General features: G+C 38.8%; 1 protein-coding gene and 1 long non-coding RNA gene across 4 annotated transcripts; one reads left to right on the top strand and one right to left on the bottom strand.

Annotated features, from left to right (window-relative positions):
• Positions 1-10,227: 10,227 nt before the first annotated feature.
• LOC109019793 lies at positions 10,228-13,225 on the top strand. The gene is made up of 2 exons (XR_004802178.1): positions 10,228-12,219; positions 12,774-13,225. It is a non-coding gene; the product is annotated as an uncharacterized LOC109019793 (long non-coding RNA).
• A 2,717-nt stretch (positions 13,226-15,942) lies between these two features.
• LOC109021477 (E3 ubiquitin protein ligase DRIP2-like) lies at positions 15,943-23,336 on the bottom strand. 3 transcript variants are annotated; one of them, XM_019004108.2, is made up of 7 exons: positions 22,836-23,336; positions 21,951-22,050; positions 20,708-21,035; positions 20,063-20,577; positions 19,915-19,965; positions 17,749-17,821; positions 15,943-16,296 (listed from the first exon to the last, which is right to left on the bottom strand). In XM_019004108.2, exons 1-7 carry the CDS (start codon positions 22,948-22,950, stop codon positions 16,123-16,125), a joined length of 1,356 nt encoding a protein of 451 aa, XP_018859653.2. In that variant the 5' UTR covers positions 22,951-23,336; the 3' UTR covers positions 15,943-16,122. The 3 variants fall into 3 exon arrangements, with proteins under 3 accessions (XP_018859653.2, XP_018859654.2, XP_018859655.2); XM_019004109.2 differs by having other exon boundaries at positions 20,063-20,568; XM_019004110.2 differs by lacking the exon at positions 15,943-16,296 and adding an exon at positions 16,584-17,593.
• Positions 23,337-23,775: the final 439 nt, after the last annotated feature.

The raw sequence follows: 23,775 nt of genomic DNA, 5'->3' as shown, positions 1-23,775 counted from the left end.
AAAATGGGGCAAGAAAATCTTTACATGCCCAAGCGGAGAATCGAGCTCCCTTACACTCAGTTCATTCTAATGAACTATGCAAGGATTAAAACACCCAGTAAATACCAAATGCGTAAAAATCACGCTGCTCAGAGATTACATGTGAATGGAATACAGCGTTGCTCAGACATTACAAGCGAATACTGTGCACTTATGTGCACAGTAGCACACAAACTCTCCTCAGACCTGCACGGTACTTGGATAAAACATTGTGCACTTAAGTGCACAGTGCATGAGCATGCACGTCCGTAGGCAGGGCCACCGTGCACTGTGCAAGTGCACAAGACCCAGCCTCCTGTGTGCCCAAAGCTCGCGGCGCCACACCGCAAGCCCAGTCACCCTCCGGCAATCTCTAACTCTAGAACTACAACCCCCACCAGGGGGTCGTCAACAGTGGCATTGTCCCATGCGCACCACGCTATGCTCAAAGAGACCATGTCGTGGCCCAGCCACAACACGGCAGAAGAGGGGGGCCGGCACCCACCATGAGGTGTGCTGACACTGTCTGTCTCCTCTGGGCCGGTCAATGACCACCCACTCCCTCCGGCGTGGTTCCACACAAGCCACGTCCAGTAACACCAAAAACCAACGCACGACCCAGCCATGTTGCAGATGGAAGAGGTACCGACGAAGGTCCTCTAGGTCTGCCGGCAACATCTATTCTTGCTGGTGCTGTCTCCAATTCCAATGACTGGCCCACGATGGCCATTTGCTGTGCACCCAAGCACACGGTGCTGTGCACACAATAAAAAAAAAACTGTCAGCGTCCAATCACGAGCACGGTTGTCTCGTCGGCGGTCACTAAGTGAACTGCCGGCACTTTCTCAGCCGCTAAGTGAACCACCGACGGGGGCCCTTGTCTACCCACCCCGTGTACACCCCGCTATGTACACGGGAGTTCTACGGTGGCACTGTCTCCACATGCTCAGTCTCTAGCTCGTTCTCCAACTCTGACACCACCTACTTGGAAGTCAGTAGCTCGAATCCTTCAACTCGGGAGTCGCACAAACTCACCCTCATTGAAAATTATTGCTCGAAGATCACCGCACAGGAGCATACACTTTAGTGCACAGATCCTTCAGCTCAGTAAAATATATGCACGGAGCATACACTTCATTACATGAAGCACCAACTCGGAAACCATCACACAGCTACATCTATCATGTATTGGAGGAAATTGCACAACTTGCATGAGACTTTTTTGTTTTGCTCGGCTCGGGTTTTCTTGCTCTATTTGGCTTTCCTGCTTGGCTCGAATTTTCTACTCGGATCAGTTTTCTTGCTCGGTTCGGTTTTTCTACTTGGCATAGCTATTCTACTCTACTCTGTTGCGCTATTTTGTTCTGCATGGTTTGGATTTTTCTGCTCGGTTCGGCTTCTCTATTTGGCTCAGTTTTACTACTCGACTCAGTATTCTTGCTTGGCTCGGTTTTCCTGATCGGCACGGATATTCTACTCTGCTCTGCTGTGCTATTTTGTTCTGCATGGTTTGGATTGTTCTGCACGGCTCATATTTTCTGCTTGGTTCAACTTTTCTACTCGGCTCGATTTTCCTGCTCAGCTATCCTACTCGGCTCTGCTGTTCTGCTCTGCTCTGCACTACTGCCCAGGCAAGCACGGACTCTCCCTGACTAAACAACAACTCCATGTTTGTTACTCTCAAAGTTCATGTGAATTCTATTTCAACTAACAAAGTTATTTTTATCATTGGAAAGAACTGCCGGGAGCGAAAGGTCAAGAACCACCTGACCTACCAGAAACAAGCCCGGTCTTTAGATCGGCCACGAAATATAAAGCACAGGAATCGAGCCATGAGCTCTGACCTGCTAACAGCTATTCACAACATAGTCTAAATGACTTGCCGAGCTTCGTGCAAAAAAGAGATGCGTTGGTGAGGGAGTAGGGCCTTCGGGCTCTGCCAACCTATAAGTGCCAATCCACAAAGTATAAAGCACAGGAACCGAGCTATGAGCTCTGACTTGCTAACAGCTATTCTCAATGCAGTCTAAATGATTTGCTGAGCTTCATGCAAAGATCTCCATCAAACAGAATCTTCGTCAAACGGAATCTCCATCAAAGATCGAATCTCCATCAAAAGGAATCTCCATCAGAAACAGAATCTCCATCAAAATAGAATCTCCATCAAACGGAATCTCCATCAAACAGAATCTCCATCAAACAGAATCTCCATCAAACAAAATCGAGTCACTAGACTCCCGTCACCATTCGAGCTCTGTGCTCACGCTTTACGCGGCCTAGTCCATCTCCGCGCTCGAGATGCATTATTGGGCCTAGCCCAACACTAAGAAGCGAAAAGAAACTAAGGAAATATGAGCGAAAAGAAATTGAGGAAATATGAGCGAAAAGAGACTAAGGAAATAAAAGCGAAAAGACACTGACGAAATAGGAGCCAAAAGAGACTAAGGAAATAAGAGCGAAAAGAGATTAAGAAAATAGGAGCGAAAAGATATTGAGGAAATAGGAGCGAAAACAAAGCTGAGGAAATAGGTGCGGAAAGAAAAACTGAGGAAATAGAAGCGAAAAGAAAGCCGAGGAAATAGCGAGGCAATAAATTTTCTTTATAATTTCCAAAGCCAAAATGGTACTAAAAGTTAGTGGGATTCTGTGAGGGGAAAAAATACCCATAACCCATAAAATTAGGATCCAGCCCACCAAGTCATTACTAAGGACAAAAAAGGGGGCCAGGAAGAGATAAGATGGGACATGAGTGAGACATGAGGGCTGCAAATATCAGAGGGAGGTAAGAATGGGACAAGAGAGATATTAGGGTTGAAAAGTGTCAGAAGATCAGGGGGAGAAGGCAAAAGGGATCACGCAAGGAAGATTTGTCAACTCAAGACAGGCTGGCATGTACAGTAAGGGGTCAGACAAGCCTATAAAAGGGGATGCCTAAACAACTTTAAAGGGGACCTTTTTTGGCAAAGGAATCAAGGGAAACGTACAGATAGGAAGAGATCCAACCTTCTCTATACATTGAGATATGAGGATCCATGAGTGATTGTAAACAGATATATTATATTAGAGACTTCCTCCCCCGCCCCCCCAAACTCCCGTGGACGTAGGCATATTGTCAAATCACGTAAATCTTGGTGTCCTCTCTTTTTACTTTCACATCACTTATTTTCATTCACCATCATAGACGTACGAACCGTCACCATACAGCCATACTGGAACACTGTCGGGGGCTCCAAATAATTCACATCATATCTCAGGGGCGTGAAGTTGTCCAGGCCCGTGTAACACGACATCAACAATAATATACCATTCTATAGATTCTCGTGCATGGGGTCTAAAATAGAGGAAGTCCTTGAATGTCACACTCATCAACAAGTAATCGAGTCATGCATTATAGAGCTTCGATCTTATATATCAGCAACAACGATGCTTCCATGAAAGAATTGCTGCCTTTGAAAGTCGATTTTCCACACCTTTGTGGGCAAGGTGTTTTAAAGGGATGTGGTGTTGTAGATCAGTTGAAAGGAAAGGATAATATACGAGTATGTGATGGTTTTGAGAAGGGAGTCCTGAGTAACAAGTGTAGGACCAGTTCAAAGTTACGACTTCAGACTACGTTGTTGGTTTATGCATGGCATCCTAAGCAGAGGACGTGCCAACCAGGTCAAGTTATATTACAAATTAAAGCATACCCAAATTCAAATCTTTCCAATAAGAAAGAGCCTAGTTTCATAGCTACTTCATGGAACAAAATGACGGTATATAGGAACTAATATGTAACACCCCCTTCCCGTAAGTTGGAGATGTCACGTATTTTCATAAAAACATCCCGACAAGAGATCTCAATAAAATAAAAATTTACATTTATTTCATAAAAATATATATTTAATAAAAACATGTCTCCAAACAATATTAAATAAAATAAACTGAATAAAATTTATGTCATAAAAAATAGTTTATTCTATATTGTCTAGAATTTAATCAATTACTCCATCTAAACCTGGCCCGTCTGCTCGTTCTCATCATCATGCTTACTTGGGGTGGTTTAAAAGCATAAAAGAAACTAAAATGAGTCAATGACTCAGTAAGAACCCATCATAATGTAAACATATTTAACATAAGATTTTTCATAATATATTTTATGCTGAGAACTTAAAATCATGATAATTCATGTTGATGCTTATGCTATACATATAATTGATTTATCTGAATTAACTGACTGATCTGATTTATTTGACTGATCTAACTTATCTGGTTGGTCAACATACTTAACCCTATGTGCAAGGTTGTGCACTAACTTCCCCTGCTGCAGCAAAGGAAGCCGACTGTGCATTACTCTAGCATACTACAGTGGACCATGCTTGAGCCCATGGCTTGCACACCCACCCTGAAATTTCATTAGTACCATGTATCTGAATGGTCATCTGGTTATACTGATATGATCTTATCTTGCACTTAAACTTAAGATAGCTTACGTGTCTTATGCAACGTGAGATGTATGAGAAACATAATACATACATAACTATAATATGTAAAATAAAACATGATGAATATCGTGCTTGCAAATATCAGAACATGCGTGATACGTAAACACTAGCTTCAAAAGAAACTGACTTTAATAATAATAATATATATAACTAGCTAACATATGCTAATCCAAATTTATGATCAAGCTACTTAACTCGTAGCGCTAAATCCAATATTACTTGATCGAAAATGAATATCTATAAAATATGCAACTTATGTAAATTTCTAATTAAATACATATTTAGAAATTTAGATCCAAAATACAAGGTGACATGTTTTTCCTAATAATCTAAGTCTTCTCATTTTAAATTCTAAAAGAGTTAAACCTTTCGGGGACCTAAAGCATCATAAATCCATATAATATTAATTAAGTCCAACTAAATAATTAAAATAAGTGGAGGCTGACTTAAATAACCCATTTAAAACAAGGCCCATGCGAGTCCATCCCAAAAAGGATTATGGTCATTTTTGGTAAAAATATTAAAAAGTTGCTTTTACAGGAGGGTTAGACGGCAAGCTTTTAGTGGCAATTTATGTAAATACTAAAAAGCTGCCTATGAGTATAACTGACAGGGGCTAAAAGCCTTAAGAAAACTTTTTATTTTGTGGAGAAACAGAGTCAGAGCCTCCTCTAGAGGAACGAAGAAAATCGAGAAGCGTAGAAATATGTGGGCGAAAGAGAAGAGGCTTACCAAGAGAGAGAGAGATAAGTTTAAAGAGAGAATGAACTGTCAACCCGAAAAACCAGCGTGAAAGGGAGGAGACTCCGGCGTGGCTTACCCGAATGAGGCGAGGTGGCAGGGTGTGCCTTGTCGGCGGTTTCTATGGCTGCCAAGATGTGATCCGACGTTCCCTATGGTGGTCGACGGTGGAGTGGCTGTATGTGTAGGGAATGTTGGCTCGAGGTGCAACCTAGGTTGTAACACCCCGTATTTTAGTGTATTTTTACTGAATGAATTATTTTTATGGATTCAAAAATTTATTCTCTTATTTTAAAATTGTTGGATTTTTAGTGGGTTTATTTTATGATTTTTGAATTTTGTGAAAATTATTTTGAAGTGTTTCTTAATTATTAATTATTGTTATGCGTTTAAAATCTCTTTATTCTCAATTAATTACTGTGGGATTTAATTATTTTAATTTCACTTTATCATTACGTTTAAATTATTTTATTTAACTTGCTGTTTTAAAATCATTTTCGTTGGATCATTTTTGTGACCCAAGATGTGAGGATTGGACCTCATTTCTTTCCCTACTTTTTCTTTTTCCTCTTTCTTTTCTTCCTTTTTCTTTTTCTTCCTTTCTTTTCTTTTCTCCTTCTGGTTTCCTCCTGCGCGACCCAGCCTCTCTCTCTCTCTCTCCGTCCGATCCTTCTCCTCCCCAGCCCGCCATCGTGCGCCGGCGGTGGTCGACACCGCCCGGCTCCCCCAGCCACTGGCAATGCCACCCCTCCGTTTCCAGCCCCAGCCGCATCGCCGTTAGCCACCACGAGCCCATTGAAGCCTCGACACCTCTTGTGCTCACGCGCCACTGTCGAACCACCATTGGCCACCATTTTCTCACCACTTCATCCTCGACCTCTTGGCAACCCATTGGACCCAACCCCACCTCCGATCCATCACCGGTGAAGCATTTTCAACAACATTTTCGTTTTGGGCTTTTTGATCTTCTACCGCCGCCCACGCCGCCACCCATGGCCAACCTTCACTACCACTAGCTTCACCGACCTCTCTAGACCCTACCCTATCATTCTTGGATCTTCGTTTGTCTCCGATAAAAAGTGGGTATTTGAGACCCACGGCCACAGTGCATTTTGCATTGTTACGTTGCTCAGACGTCACTTCTTACAGCTTCGTGATCCTCCGAAAATTATTATATAGCACTGTAAGTATTTCTCCAAAGAACTTTCGTGATTTAAATGTATTTTTGTACTAACTCATTTTACTGTATTTAGCTGAACATGTCGGATTGAGTCCAAGGAGTACAGGGGTTGGATGGATTGGTGATTGGAGATGTTTGTGTGATTGATTGGGTTGGTAATTGTTGGTTTGGATATTGTGTTGTTCATGTAAATTGCATTTTGCATGCATGATCATGTTTGTAAAGGAAACTGGGTTTTCGTGTATTGCATTCATGTTCATGTGTTTATGAAAACTGGATTTTCATGTGAAAATAGATTTTGGGTACGTGTGTATCACGCCCCCAAGCCGAGATGGGGCATTATCTCGGTGGAGCTCCTCTGGTTACTCGAAAGCGGAATATACTGAGTAACGTCCCCTAGATTGTCGCTAGGCGACAAAGGGATCGGACGAGATGGTCTCGTGCCGACTCCATGGTCCTTCTGCTAGCAGGGACTAGAGGATGTCTAGCCATGAACGCGCTGGGCGTGGAACTGGGCATCGCTGGTTGCGTAGTAGGTGCTTGGCCATGAACGCGCTGGGTGTTGAACTGGGCATCGCTATGAAGCCAGGACATGCGGATGATCCCTAGGGGAGATCATGGTGCATATGGTAATAATGAATTAATGAACTATTTTCTAAGAAAATAGTGTGTGTTGGATTTCTGTGTAAATCATTTATGGGAAAATGATGTTTTGAGGAAAATGTATATTTCATCATATGCATGCATGTTGGTTGCATTAATGCATTTTCATTACGTGGTTATTTGGGTTATACTTACCTGCGGTACCATTTTGTGGTAACGCAGATTTTGATGCAGATGAGGAGGATGAGGGCAAGCCTGAGGAGACGGCTCCACCCAAGGAGTGATCTAGGATCACTTGCTTAGATATTTTATTTTACTGTATTGTATTTTAATTTTGGATAACTGTATAACTATTTTTTAAACATTTTACTGAAATTTAAATTGTATTTAAATTATGGTACTTAGTTGGCTAATCCGCTGTGTTGTTTTGTACACTGTTGCATGTACACACACTTGGCACTTTCGTTGGGATGGGTGATCGTGCTATCATCATCTTGGCGTCTCGATTCCCGTATTTCCTTACATGGGGGTCGGGGGCGCCTCATAGGTTGAGGCAACGAAAGACTACGGTGTTGTGTTTTCAATTTTGCAAAGGAGAAGGGATATATATAGACGGGAGGAATGGTTGGACAAGTTCAACTCGAAGTCGATCACTGGAGGATGAAGCTCGATCAGAGGCTAAGGTTCTAATAAATGGAAGAACTCTATACGAAGATTGGTAGTTCACTTTGACAGGGACTCAGTCAACGGAGTAGGATTTGAAACTTTGTAAAAGAAATAAACTGATAATTTAAATGAGGAACATTCCAATCTGGATTTTACTACATTTATCAAGTAATAATAACACAATTCAAAAATAAATTTTTTAATAATTAAATAATCACTAGACTAAAATCAAATTATTTTATTGTTTTATTTATATATTTATTTATTTATTTATTATTATTATTATTTAGTTATTCGTTTGTTACATAATATATAACAGAAAAAATATATTTACAACCGTGAATTGTGTAACCGCCGCGTAATTATTTTGAAAAAAAAATTAATATTTTAATATTAGATCCCACTCATTTTCAAAGTGATTACGCGACGGTTGCATAATTTACGATTTTATATAGAATTAGCCTATATAATAAGGGTAACATTTGTAGTAGGTAGCTATGCTTACTTAGCATTTTTGTAACAGCCCGATCCAATGATATTAGAGATTTTGTAAGGATAAGTTTTTTGGGACTAATTATGTTTGATGAGCTATATTAGAAAGCCCAAATTCAATTTATTGGATATCAACGGACCCAAGATTTATTATGGTGGATTGACAGTGTTATTAGACTCAATAATTAGGGTGAAGCCTATTTAGCATTTATTGGACAATTTGGACCCATAAAACAGCCCAACCTTTTTTCCTATGCTCAAATGGACCCTTAAAAGTTAGAAGGAGTAGAATGATGGACTCAAGTTGATTTTATTTTAGAATTGTCTTTTCCAATTTAGTTGATTTGGAAAAATTATGATTATGTTTTACACATGATTTATTTTATTCACTCTTTTATAGAAAAAATAATATTTTATTTAATTATAGAAGTCTCAAGTCTATATTTATTTACATAAACACATGACATCCCTTTTTTTTCTCTGGAAGATAAAAAATTACTGACGTGGCAGGGGTCTTATTTTCTCTCTAGTTTGGAGAGGCAAGTAGGGTTTCATGTTTGGTGTTAGCCGCCAGCCCTTCGTTGAGGACGGTAGGGTAGGGTGGTACTGTAGACAGTTCTGATGGGCTTGACTTGCAGAATATGAAAGCGAAGATGGATCCTTTTGGTCCGTCGTCTGGGAGTGCATTTGCAAATGTTGTGGTCGCGAGACCGCAAATGCTTCTTGAAGTTGATATCCCTTTTTGGGATCCATGGTTTAATGATGGGGATATGTTTTTCCTGTTTTTGAAGAATGAGATTAAGCAATCGGCCGAACCTTTTAGGTTTTTTGTGATTCTCAAATCTTTTACGTAGAAGGCTGTCACTTGATCATGTTTGTGGATTTATTAGAAATCGATGGGGGTTGCGATATGTTGCGATGGTTGGCCAGTTGAGAAATCTGAGGAATGTTCTTGTTTGGATTTCGAATGAGGATGATTTCATTAGCATGATGGCTCGAGAGAATTTGGATGTTGCAAGGGTACCATATAGAATTTCTCAATGGACGCTGAAATTTATTGAGAAGGAAGACTCGCCTTGGTTTCCTATATGGATTACGTTTCCAGGTTTGCCCCTAATTTTTTTCATGAATCGATTTTGAGAAGTATTGGTGGAGGTTTTGGTCGGTTTTTGAAGAGGGACAATGCGACGGCTTGTGTAACTCTTCCGGAAGCAGCGCGTATTTGCTTTGAGATAGATGTTTCAAATCCTTTACGCCATTCTTTTTGGCTAGGAACTCTAGAGTTGGCAAATAGCCATTATCGAGAGGTAGTTTTTAACTCAATTATGGCTTTTTGTTTACATTGTCGGACTCAAGACCACCATGAAAATCAATGCAAGCGGCGAGAAAAGAGTCAGAAGGCAAGCCATGGGGAAAACAAAGAGGCCAAAATAGGTCTGGAAAGTGGTGGGTTCTCGTGAACAAGACAAGCCAATTGTTGAGCAAGGAGAAGAGAACGTGGCTTCGAACGTCTTGCGTAGGAAGGAAATTCTAGTTGGTATTAATATGTGCAAGGCAAAGGTGGAAAAAGAAGCATAGGAGGTTTTATTTATTTTCGATAATGGCCAGGTTCACTCTAAAAATCAATTTGATTGTTTTGTTGGTGTGAATGTTCAGTCTAAGAGTCAAGCTATGCAGTTGGGAGTTGATCTTGCGAATGAAGTTTCGCGGGTGGATTTTGTAGTGATGGAAAAATCTCCATCTAAGTGTGATAGCTGGTTTGAATTAATGGTAATAGAGCCTGATGAGGAGGAGTTTCCTGGGGGGAATTTCTTGCTCTTCTCCTTGGAGCTCTATGAAGCTTATTGATGAGAGTTTGAAATGGGAGGCTTTGCAGATAGGGGATTTATAGGGAAGGAAGGGAGTGAGGAAGAGGGTTTGTTTGGGCAATGTAGAGTTGTTTCGGATGGGGAACATGAGGAGGAATTGAATGAATTGGTAGTAAATGTTTTGATTCCGACTCGGATATGCACGTGCCATTGAAGAATTACAGGGGGTAAGGAAGGAAAAATCTATTTTTTTTTTGGAGTGGCGTACTCGCTCAAAAACATTTCTTTAATTGATGATGAACATATTGATGTGGAACATTAGGAGTATTCTTTCGTCGAAGAATAGGCTCCAGCGTATTTTAAATAAAAGTAGGTCGTCTATGGTAGCTCTCTTAGAACCTTTTCTTGGGAGCAAATAAATGTTCTCAATGGGCAAGATGGATAAAGTTGCCATGTTTTTTTAATAATGCTGAGGTTGGAGGAAAAATATGGATTTTTTGGAAGGATGATTTTGAGTTTGATTTTATTTCTATGTCAGACCAGGCAGTGAGTGGCTGGTTTATTCATGGTAGCTTGAGAGTTCTTGTTACGTTTGTCTATGCAAGTTGCTTCCAGAGTAAGCGAGTAGAGCTTTGGGATTTTTTGTGTGCACAAGACCCGAGTAGTTGTTCATGCTTCTTTGGGGGTGATTTTAATATTATTTTTTCTAATGATGAAAAAGTTGGTGGTATTATGCAGGCACCCCAGGGAAAAGCTAAATTTAACGCCCCGTGGAAAAGCTGAATTTAATGCTTGGATTCAACAATGTGGTTTGATTGATTGGCCTAACATAGGGAACTGATTGTCTTGGTGCAATGGTAGTCTTGGGGGAAGACGTATTTGGGCAAGATTGGATAGAGTTTTGGTGAATACGGAATTCTTTAATTTATTAGGTGATATTAGAGTTGAGTATCTTTCGAGATCATTTTTGGATCATTTGCTGATGTTAGTTTCATTAATGCGTGACCAAAGCATGGTTGCAAGGCCTTTCCAATTTCTGCGAATGTGGGAACACGAGGGGTTTTTATTGTTGGTTAAAGAGGTGTGGAGTGCACATGTAGATGGTTTCCCAATGTTTCGTATTAGTAAAAAGTTGAATGCTTTGAAAGGTGCTTCGAGGAAATGGAATATTGAGGTTTTTGGATGAGTAGAAGTTGAATTACAGAACTTGGAGAATCGTATTGCGGAGCTGGAGCAGTCGGTTTCAGCTAACTATTCTTCTCAAGTTGAAGCTGTTTTATTAAATTGTAAACATCAACACTTACAATGGCTGAATTGGGAGGAAATCTTAGGTTGTCAAAAGTCCCATGTGAAATGGCTAACGGAGGGGGACTCTAATACGGCGTATTTTCATGCTATGATGTGAGTAAAAAAAAATAATAAGAGGGTTGATAAAATGAGGTTGGACAATGGACAGGTATTGGAATCTTTGGATGAAATCCAAAACAACACTGTTACTTTTTTTTTCAAGAAATGCTTGCTACGGATGTAGTGAACTTTGATGAAGAATCACTTTCTTTGCTTTTGCCGTCAGTTACACTTCAAGAAAATGAAGCGTTAACTGCAAGGCCGTCCATGGAAGAGGTAAAACCTACTTTATGGTCTATTTTGACAAATAGTAGCTCGAGTCCGGATGGTTTCTCAGCTAGTTTCTTTATTCTTGCTTGGGATATTGTTAAGTATGATATTGTAGAGATGGCCATAGAATTTTTTTAGGGGAAGCCGTTGTCAACATTCCTTGGTACCACTGATCTGGTGCTCATTCCTAAGGTTGATGAACTTGTGGGTTTTGGGCAATTTCGGCCTATTAGTCTTTGTTCGGTGGTCTATAAAATTATGGCGAAGGTGATGGTGTTTCAATTGGCTCCGTTGTTAAATCATTTCATCTCTACTGAGCAAGCGGCGTTTATTAGGGGGAGAAGTATCTTTGATAACATAGTTATTGCTCAGGAGTTAGTCCATGGTATCAATTGGAAGGTGAGAGGAGGAAATGTTATACTAAAAATCAATATGGCAAAAGCGTACGATAGAGTCCATTGGCAGTTTTTATTGAAGGTGTTGAGAAGATTGGGTTTTTCGAAAAAATGGAGGAATATGATTTTCAATTATATTTCCTCTCCGTTTTATTCCGTAATGTTGAATTGATGTTCTCAGAGTTTTTTCAAGGCTTCTAGGGGTCTTCATCAAGGTGATCCTCGTTCACCTTATTTGTTTATTCTCTTGGAAGAAGTGCTTTCGCGAATGTTGAATAGGGAGTTTCATTTAGGAAGGATTAAGCCTTTTAATTCTTGTGGGAGCATGATTAGCCATTTGTTGTATGCGGATAACCTCCTAAATTTTTCTAATGGTGGTAAAGCTTCAATCCGAAGGCTGATAGAGGTAATTCATTTATATGAGGTCATGTCGGGTCAACTGGTTAGCCCTCATAAATCTGTAATTTTTTTTTCTTCTAATTTTTCAGTTGATAGAAGAGAAAAATTAGAATTTCATTGCATGTGCGGAGAATGAGATTACATATGTTTGATCATTTGCTAGCTGATAAATGGGCAATTATGTTGTTATTAATACTCTTAGTATACTGGGTTAAGTAAGTTTTATTTGTTACAAAGGGTATTAATCAAACAAAGTATGCTAGTTGGACCTGTAGCATGTGAAATGACTATTTACCCCTTAAAAGAATGGACTTGGGCTCAGGTTATTGGGCTTGAATAAGTCTAAACTAACTATGAATGTATATTGCAGGTTTAAGGCCCACGTAAGCTGACTTAAGAAGAGAAGGACGAAGGTTTCGGGACAGAATCCTCGATAAGCAAGAGAGAGAGGAAGAGGAGAGAAATAGTTACGGGAGAAGGCATGGAAGGGCAAAAATCAATGGCAAGGAAAGAGAGTGAAGGCAGGACTTGCGCATAAAAGGGGAGGTTGATGCCAGAGACCAGGACGTAGTTAGGATAACAATTCGATTTTCGTTTTTACATTTCAGAAACTTTCGAGAGTTTTTAAGGTTTTTCATTTGAGTTTGGCGAAATACTATGTTTATGATGGTGAAGTTAGGTTAATTCTGAAGCTTGGGTGGGTTGCGGTAAAAGCTTTCATTTGTTTTCTATACTTGCTGGATTTCTGTAGTTGTTGATTTATATACTTCACTTTATCGGAAATCAAGTTCTGGAAATGGGAGTTTGATGGATTCTCTTGTTCTTGTTCTGTTGTCGACATTAGGCACAGTAGAACCTTGAATCAATCGAGATTTCTTTCAACCGAGTGTTAAAGTAAATTTGGTTGATGTTTTGGTGAGGAATTTTACAAAGTTTTGGTACATGAATTCTGAGCTTATATTCTTCAAATTTCATTTTGTTAATGCCTTGATTGGATTAATAAAATATTAGTACCCAGAAATCTTTGTGAAGTTTGGAGTCAAGTCCTAACCCGCAACTCAGGTGTTTGTTAAATTGTTTCTGTTAATTCTGTAGTTTTCAAATATCAAATTGAATTTCTGATTGTAACTTGGTGGGGTTGAAATTACGGTTTATCATATTCTGAATACTTTAATTTCTTGAGTTTTAAGTTTTCATGGTTTAATCCATCTTTCCAAAAGTTCCAAACCCGAAATCCTCCAAGCTCAACCATACATTTCAATGGCAACAAAATCTTCATTGTAAATAAACAATTTCTTGGTTCATCATCTATTTTCATACAATAGATACTTTTCACTTGATTGTTCATCCAACTTCTTTTCAAATCTTGATTCTTACATTTTTACTGAACTAAATTGCTCGAGTCCCTTTTGTTCCTGAGGAGACGACCTTGGGTGCTACCTTTTTTTACAACTGATCCACTTCTACGCTTGGGAGTGATAAATTGGAAGTCATCACTAGCTAAAATTCAGAAGAAATTAGCGGGACGGAAAAGTAAGTTACTTTCTTTTAGTGGCAAAATTATTTTAATTAAGCATGTTTTGAAAGAATGCCTATTCACATGCTTTCAGTTATGAATTTGCCTACGGGGGTTTTGTCGGCGCTCAAAGGAAATTTTTCAAACTTTTTATGGGGTTCAACAATAGAAAATAAAAAGAGGAAGTGGATTTCGTGGAGGAAAATAGCTTATAAAGTTCACATGGAAAATTATTCAAGGCAATTCTTTGTGGTCCAATTTTTTCTCTACTAAATATGTGGGTGATGCTCACATTTCTTTGATCATGAATATAAGAAGGGGATCTCGGTTTTGGAAAGGGATTATGCGATTAATGCCTATAGTTTTGGATAATTCCCGATGGGTGATTAATGCCTATAGTTTTGGATAATTCCCGATGGGTGCTTCGTAGTGGTAATTCCAATTTTTGGTTCGACAACTGGCTGGGAGATGGGCCTTTGGCGAAAAACAGTTTAGTGGTAGTTGATAATGGGTTGAAGGTGTGGTCCCTATGGTCTGATTTAGGGTGTGGAATGTTGAGATGTTGCGGAATCTTATCTCTGAGTAGCTGGTGGAGAAAATTGTTCACTCGGGTATCAGACTGAGGGAAGGAGAGGATAAATGTATTTGGGTGTCTTCAGTGGATGGGGATTTCTCAACTAACTCAACGTGGTAGCTTGTGCGAAAAAAGGGAAAATTTGTCCTTGGCGCAGGTGGTTGTGGCAAGATTTAATGCCTAAAAAAATGTCATTTTTCTGTTGGAGGGCTAGACGGAAAGCAATCCTAGTTGATAAGGCTATTAAGCAATTGGGCATCCCGTTGGCGTCAAAATGTTGTTGTGGTGGTGTGCCAAATATTGAGACTTTAGACCATGCTCTTTGTGAGGGGGAGGGGCCGAAAAAAGTATGGAGGTATTTTTCTGCTATCTGTGGGGTTCGATTGCCAGGTTTCTTGACTTGGGATGGGATGATGAATTTTTGGTGGGGACGTACGGCATCTTCATCTCAAGCTGGCTGGGTTCGTGGGGTTATTCCTATTATCATTTCTTGAGCTCTTTGGAGGGCTAGATGTGCAGCTCGGATGGAGTGTGTTAGTTATGATTGGAGGGCCATTATGCAAGTTGTGAAAGTGAATTTAAGGGACATATCAAATGGGTTGTGGCACTTCAAAAAGATGGGAGCTAATGATTTGTTAGTTTTGCAAAAACTAAATTGTCCGATCATTCCGGTTCGTGATAAATTACCAAGATTGATTGCATGGAAGCCGCTGGATGAGGGTTTGTTTAAACTTAATGTGGATGGCAGGTCTAGTGGTAATCCAGGTAGGTCCGGTGGTGGAGGCATAATTCTTGACTATCGGGGATAACGTGGTAGTGGGTTTTGCTCACTTTTATGAGCATGCGACAAATACTATTGCCGAGTGTCGTGCTCTTTTGGATGGGTTACATTTGTGTCACTTGCTTGGTTTGAGAGATTTATTGATAGAATCAGATTCAAGTGTTGTGATGGGTTGGTTAGCTTTCGGAATATGCAAATATTGGATTCTTTGGAATTTTTGGAAGGAGGTAAAAGAGCTTGTTCGTTTGCTTAATATTCGGTTTCGAAAAAATTTTAGAGAGGCTAATATAACAGCGAATGTTTTGGCAAAAGAAGGCATGAAGGGTAGAATTTCAGATTTTATTGGTGATGCATCTGTGCAAGGACATTTTCGGGGCATTGTTCAGCTAGATAAATTGGGCATTCCTTGTATTCGACATTGATTTATTTTCTTGTACAGAAACGTTATAAGCATGGTTTCCCTCCGCCTCAGTGAGGATTTTTAATAATAAGAGACTAGGAAGTGAGTGTTACAAGTCACAAAAAAAGTAATCCAAATCAAATTCAGCAGCGTCTTTTGATCAAGTTGAAGAGAACATCATCAAATATGATGTAAATTGGATTAAAATCAGCATCCAAAGGAGATAACCAAAGATGGGGGTATAGAGACCAAAACATTTTAATGGCAAGTCAATGGAATATCATTAAATAAATAAGTTTATTCATGTAACAACATGCATCGTATAAACAAACATACATTATTGGTTCAATGAACTTAGCTGATGAAGCCTTAAAGATTCAAGGGGCTTGGATACTGAAAGATGTAAATTGCAAGGACAGTAGAAGGGCAAAAAAAAAAAAAGGCTATGTCAAGGGGTTTGGAGTTTCAGACAATATGACAGGACCATCACAAAGTCATTACCAGAGGAGCCAACAGATGCTGCTACTTTTTTTGATGTCGATGCTGTCCGAAACCACAGATCTACTACGTTATGTAGTTGCAATGATGGAATCACTGGCTGACCTCGGCACATGATCTCCACCTACAAACAAAAAATAAAATAGAAATGTACAAAATAAAAATACCCTGAATTTTCACCAATTATAAACACTTCCTTTGTTTAGGGTTATAACATCATCTCAACCGAGAAATTAGGCCTCGTTCACTTTCACAAAATTTTTCATCTCATCTCATCTCATCATTACAACTTTCTCAAATTTTCACACAAAATATAATAAACAATTCAACTTTTTCAAATCACAAAACAAAAATAATATTAAAAAAATATATTTTAACAATATTTTCTTCATCTTTCAACTTTTATCTCATCTCATCTCATCTGCGAAAACAAGCAAGGCCTTAGTTTTTTTCCTCAGCCCAATAGACATACAAACCAGGACTTTACTAGAAGGCAAATGAAATTTTCACAAGAATATTATGACCATGGAGCATGTATTAATCACCTATGGTCATTACCAAGACCCTAAAAGTTAAAAGTTTTCCGGCCATACTTGACAGTTGCAAGAAATCTTTGGTGATTTAGCAATGAATCTAAAGGTTAATGTTATTGCAGTACAAACACTATTCCCAGCATTGTTAAAAGTGCATAGGCATGCTTAAAGTATACACTGCAAAGCTTCAGGAGTGAAGTGCGCTCATACTTAAAAGTGTGCACACTGTACAGCTTCAGGATTGAAGAGCTTCTGATACTTGAAGTGAAGCATGTTTACAGCTGACTTTTGTGAACATTTTGGAAGAGTCTTTTTCTTAGCTCCCTTTAACCCAAGAGCAGAGCAGTACTTTTGTTCTGCTTCACCCAAAAACATAGCTGTAACTGAACATAGTACTCATCATCCAACCATTCAAGGCAATACGCTAATATAGAACAGTTGTCAGTTCCTCTCTGTAAACCTTAATTGCCTCCCTACAACCCAAAAGTAAAACAGTTCTTGCTCAGCTTCACCCATAATCATAGCTGTAATTGAGCACAGTGCTCATGTTCTAATATGGCATTTAGTTTTTGTAGTACTTGCACAACACACCAACCACTTAAGTTAATAGGCTTAAGTGATGGTATATTTCGGAAGTATTATTTGAAACCCTCTCTCCTTGGGCCTACACTTCAGCAACTAATAAGGGGTTTGCCAGTGAAGTAGCTCTGAGATAAACAGCTTGATTTTGTTTTTGAAAGTACCCAACATCGGAAATGAAAGAGGGCAGCCCTAAGCATCATGCCTGTTTTCACCATTGCTTGCCTCACCCTATATGGCTGGGTTCCAAATCTTGTCCAAAACTTCTTCCGAATGGAAGATTCTATGGTCACATCTTGGTCCAGAGGGCTGTAGGGCATATTTTTTTATTTCAGCTTTCATGCTTTCAGTGAACAAGAATGAACAAGAGTATATGCAGCAAAACATTTAAGAGGCATTTTAAATTATAACAGCAACATCAATACATCTACAGATTTCTGGAAAGGCAAGAAAGACGAACAAACCTCAGCTTCACTTGTAAGATCGAGTTTCTTCACAAGGTACTTTTGAATAAATGAAACGGGCATTTTACCATCCCTGTGAAAGAAAAATATAGGGTCGCTAAAAAATACAACATTTACTGATGAAGCATAGAAATCTCCAAGGGCATCTTCGACTTCAACATTACTTTCTGAGCAAACATTTTACAAAATTAGAACAACTGTTAACTTTAATAGTCAAATATTAGGCCATTGATTCACAATCACAGTTCGACTTTTTAACACAAGAAGCCAGTAAAGACAGAAAGGATTCAAGAAAACAAGGAAAAATACATGAAAACACTCAAAAAGAACTTAAAATGATGTAGAAAGTTGGAGTGGTCTCCAAGTCAACCTACGAGTGACTGCAGTTTGGTAGATGGTCCCTATATGTATGTGCTGGTGTCTTTGGAGGGAGAGAAATGATAGAGAAGCTTTGCAGACTGCAGGAAGACAATGGATGAATTGAAAGCTTTCTTCATTAAAACTTTGTTCCTTTGGGTGGGTTGGGGTGATAGATTTTAATGGGGGCCTAATGTCCATGAGTTTCTTAATTTGGTTATAAATCTTAGTTTGGTATTGCTCATGTATATGTCATGTGTACTTGGATACGCCTATTATTAAGTATAAGACTTCTTGATTACCTATGAAAAAAAATGTCACAGCCACATGCTTGAAAAATATCATTCACTCCAATCATAATAAAAATATCTGAAGATCAATATGGTTAGACTTGTACTCAATGTAGGAGGATTTTATTAACTGAAAATGTGAGTAGACAATCTTGCTTTGCTTCATTTTTGAGCAAAAATTATTAAAATATGACTCGTGTGTTGCTTTTTGGAAGAGGGGGTGAAAGCATAGTTTTGTGAATTTTGGAGCAAAAGAAAGGTTTATCATACTACCATGAATCTTGAAATAACAAAATATGGCCATTAAAAAAAAAATACTGTTTTTAAAGTACCGTTAAACACAGACACTTTTAGGTTAGGCTACCTGCTGCCAGAATTCTGTCCTAGATGGTTCTTAATCTACTGTTATGGTTGATAATTCATTTAAAAAGAGGTCAGAAATATTTCAAATGTTTACATTTTTCAATGAATGTACTCATAAAAAAAGATTTTTCAATGAATGTGTTGATTTTTCAAATGTTAGATGTTTCAATAATCAGCTACTCTTGACACAAATATTATTTTCTGAATGTCAAAATATGGAAACATTCTCATAAGCCTTAAATACGATTGCATAAGAAATTAAGTGTTTAAAGATGCATTACATCCATCCATCTTAGCTAGAATGTGCATAATAATAAAATCAGCAGCATATTCTTATTAGCAGATTCATTCATTTTTTTTTACAGGTATAGCAATTCATAGGTATTTATTATCATTTGGTTAACTGGGCAGTCTTTTTTTCTTCTTATGGTTTGGAGATTTAGTTTTATTTCCTGCTAAGGTTTGCAGGTTCTGTTAGTTGAGCACTAACCTAAACTCAAGATGGTCCATTGATTTTTTTTAACACCAAAAAAAAAAAAAAAAAACTCATTGGTTTATGCACCCAATTTTTTCTATCATACTTTTTATTGAGGTGCAGCACATAATTTTTGCCTAAAATGAAAAAAATATTTTCTTTTCATCCAAGAATTCTTCTGGCTTCCAAGAATTCAGAACAAGTTGAAGCAGCAGTAATACAGCATGTGATTTTTTTTTTCCACGAACTATTGCCAGCATTAACCATTGTATGATTTAGAAGCAGTACATAGAGGACTCAACAGAAACATACGTGCACATAAGAATAGTGAAATAGACCCAAGCAAGATTTGGATCTAATAACTGTAGCGTGGGATCACATTTTGTCAAACTTGCAGGTGGAACACATTCTTTTAGACTTGCTGGGTGTGCCAATCACAGAATATTGCTTTAGTCAGGTATAGGCCTCAATCTCATCCTTAATATCATTAAACTGTTTGTTTTATCATTTTCACTCATTTATCTGCTGACACATGTCAATGAGGAGAAAAATGGGGAAACAAGTATGCACAAACACAAATCCTTATTTTTATATTAGCTAGTAAGCATGTCACACATTCATATCCAATAAAAAGTCAACATAGTAGATTCTAAAGCAGAGATGAGACCAAAAGAAACTTACTTTATCCTTAAGTAACAGGCAGATATCTGGGGCAGGGAAACATCTGCTTTCCTGCATACATTTATTTAAATACACGAGACGAGTAATTATAAATCAAGTTCCCAAAATATTAGAAAACACCTCACGACATGCAAAAATAAAATTTTACCGGTCTTCTGAAGCAACTAATGAGAACCAAACTGGACTATTTCTTCTGTTGTGCTTAGAACCTGCAACATCAAGCATGGCTTGTGCCGAGGAGTGCAGCAGCCCAGATGCAGCTGTGCTTTTACGAACTGCTGCACGCAACCTTCTATGCTTCAAAGGTCCTGGAAGGAACTTTTTACCATTAGTTTCATCATGGACTTTCATATTGTGTCCATGCTCCTTTCTTTTGCTTTTATGCAGAAATACTTCACAGTCAGGAGCCCTGGGTGACTCTGCTCTGGCTTTGGTTTCAGGCATATATACTTCACTATCATGGGCATTGGCTTGCTTTGATTTGGCAAGGGACGGCCCTTGTAAATTCAACTTAGAGGACTTGGTTCTATTGGCAGCTTCAACAAGACAGTTCAACGGTGTCCAAAGATCAACTTTACCTTCATTTATCTCCACATAATTCTGTGTGTCTTCATTAGGCCTTCGCTCATTAGAAGGCTCAGCAACTGAATAATCCTGCAACAACTTAAGAAAGTTCAGAACTATTAATAGAGTACAGAAAGTATGTAGTTACGTACAAGGACTAGGCTGCAAGTTGCAAAACATTCAAATTCAAGTCACACAATCATAAAGGATCAAACATGACTTCCATTACCTGCCTTTTAATTCGAGTAGTTTTACTTTGAGAATCATGTGAGCTGGAGCTAAACAGATGATCCTCTGCAGAATCTTCTTTCTTAGCAGATTCTGCAACAGTAAAACTACATCCTCGAATAGCAGCTGCTTTTCTTGCAGCTTTTGTTCTCCTTCCAGTCAAGCCAATTTGCATAGGCCCTTTGGCAGTGCCAACCACCAACGAAGACAGTGATCTCTCCTTCCTTTTAACTGGCAGAAAACTTGTAGCTGTGACTTCAGGGCCCTCAACTTTCCTTCTCTTCAGAGGGAAAATTTTGACCCTTAAATCTTGCAAATTGTGGTCTGGCCTGCATATTACCAATGAACAGCCTCTAGTGAGAGTGTACGATAACACAGCATTAAAGCATACAGCATACAGCATGATTTCTACATTGCCAGAAGAAAGGTACGCCATTACATTATGATTGAAAACTAGCATCTAAACATAATCATTTGTGTATATAAACTAAATAGACAGAGAAAAAAAGACGTGTGCAGGCTGATCTCAAAAAAGGATAATATCTTGAAAGAAAACCCACTTATAAGTTATTATAGCACTAATTTTCTTTGCTGTGTAAACATTATACTGTCACCAACGTTTTAGAACCATTTCCAGATGGTAATACTACCTCACTGAAACGATAGGTCAGAGTGAAGATCTGGCTCAGTGCCCATAATACACAGAGATAAATGGATAAACCAGAATATCATTGAAATCATAGAATAAAAAGCCATTCAGAATAACTAGATATTGACACATCAGCATGCAGACAGCTGATTAAAAGAAAGGAGTGGGATGAGTTGCGGATTCAGACATTCTAGGTTAGATTCCACTCTAGGAGTACCCTTGAATTAACTGATATACGATTGTGGCAGGTAAGTTGTTTTTTCAGAGTTCAAACCCCGGGGTTGGTTTCAGACCTACCTTGGTGAGGTTCCCCATCATAAAAAAACAAAAAAAATGCAAAAGGAATAACTAGATACTGATCATTACTAGAGCTGGCAATACCATTACACTTATTATTGTTCTTATGTCTTATAATTTCATCCTACTTTCTAAAAAGTAAGGAGTAAGCTCCAGCTTAATAATAGAGACCAACATGATATTCATTTACCTATAGTTAGAGTCTCATAAAAAATATAAGAATCCAACCAATATGTGATGCTTTAAATTGAGAAAGAGATAGAGGAAGGCCTATCATAATACAGATTAAAGAACTGACCTGAGTTTCTCCGCTGGAAGAAAGCCCAGATCGATGTTGCATACAGGACAGTGATCCACCTCCTCATCTGAGAACTTCTCATATATGCACTTCCTGCAAACTGGTTGAGGTTTAAAATCCCACGTGTCAGAAATGGTCGTAGAAAGAGTCAAAAACTTCCAACTGATAAAAACTTTTAATATTTAGCACATTGGAAAAACAAAACTAGAGAACAAGAAAGTCGTAACAGACACTAGTCACATGTATTTTTACTGTTGCTTATTTTGCATCTCTTACTGCTTGCAATCTCGACTATATATGTGTGTATATGTATATATAACAATATTTCAAGGCTCTCGGTCAAGGAAAGTTAAACAGAAACACAGATCCTTTTTTATTTTCTTTAAGCACCTTACCATCAATAATCAGAAAGTAAGCTTAATAGTTTCAACAAAACCGTAAGCTCATCGCCTATGCATTATAAATGCGGAAAAATGGTTAACTTCATTCCGATATTGATAAAGATGACTGTTATCGCATGCTGTCCCACTTCAGAAACAACATCGATTATGCTGCATATTCATGTAAGCTGTGAATTGAGACTTTCAACAGCTCAAGTTCTAACAGGACGACTTTAAATAGCCCTTGGTTACTGTCCCTAAACCATAGACCCTATATAATGTGGCCTTAAAATCCACGATACAGAAATGACATGACACAAAAACCCACATCACAGAAACTTGAAGTAGGAACTAGCATTCGAGTCTATATTTCAAGAATTGCATGATAAAACAACCCATGAAGAACCCAGATCACCGTACGCTGTACCAGAACAAACTCAGATCAAAATTGCCTCCAGAACAAGAGCAATTAACCGTAAAATGTAGACAGAGCAGGAAGACTCACACGTGTGAAGGCACAAAGATATCGTCGTAGCTTCCTTCAAGAGCTTATTACAAAGAGGGCACGTCATGCATGCTTTCAGCATCTTCCTCTTCACTTTCACCATCTGACTTGCCATCACTACCCCACTCTCCCACTCTCTCTCTCTCTATCTAAAATCCTCTCTCTCTAAACTGCATTAAACAGAGAAAATCATTCCAAAGAAAACAAAGCATGAAATTTAAGAGGAACCGAAGCGTTTGTGTGTGTTCTTGTTTTGGCTTTGTTGGACGTGTAGAGCTGTGGATCTGAATATGTCAGCAAACTGGCGGGTTTCGGGGCGAGATTCGGAGATGGGTTTTGATTGCGCTGTTTGGATTTTGGACAAGGGAGGCGTCGTTCAGGTTTTGGCTTCGAGTTTCGACGAAAGACCATGAAAATAAAATTTTGCAGGTGTTGTGTAAATAAAGACTGCTTTTTGTGCGTGTTTTTTTGTGTTGCGTGATGTCTGTCAAAGTAACGAGATCGAGGATACCCCGCTTCGAAGGCTCCCTGCGTAGGTAAGAGTGCGCCGCTCGTAAGTGTTAAGTTGACCTACGTTTTTAACAAACAATGCTACAATTTAATTTAATTAGCGACTAAATATATATTTTTTTTTTTTATAAGAAAGTACATTTTTTTAAAAAATAAAATAAAAGGGGAGGTAGGGGTGGCCAATGTAGCTATCCTCCTTAAGAGTGGCTATAGGAGCTCCTGCCCAATGGGCGAGCTCGTCACTACAGCACCACCAAGTTGTCAACCAGTCCAAAGCCCATCCCATAGCCCCTTAGTTAGGCACTACTTCCACAAGCAGTTTCGACTTACGCCTGACTCAAACTCCTAACCTCAAGGCTATAGAATATCAACCCGTACCAACTAAGCTACCACTTTGGTGGCGTACTTCATTTCATGGAGGAATAAAAAC

Source organism: Juglans regia, chromosome 8 (assembly GCF_001411555.2).
Source record: "Juglans regia cultivar Chandler chromosome 8, Walnut 2.0, whole genome shotgun sequence".
Lineage (NCBI taxonomy): Eukaryota > Viridiplantae > Streptophyta > Magnoliopsida > Fagales > Juglandaceae > Juglans > Juglans regia.
The sequence above is the reverse complement of the archived record's forward strand: the minus strand, read 5'-3'. Positions and strand labels throughout refer to the sequence as shown.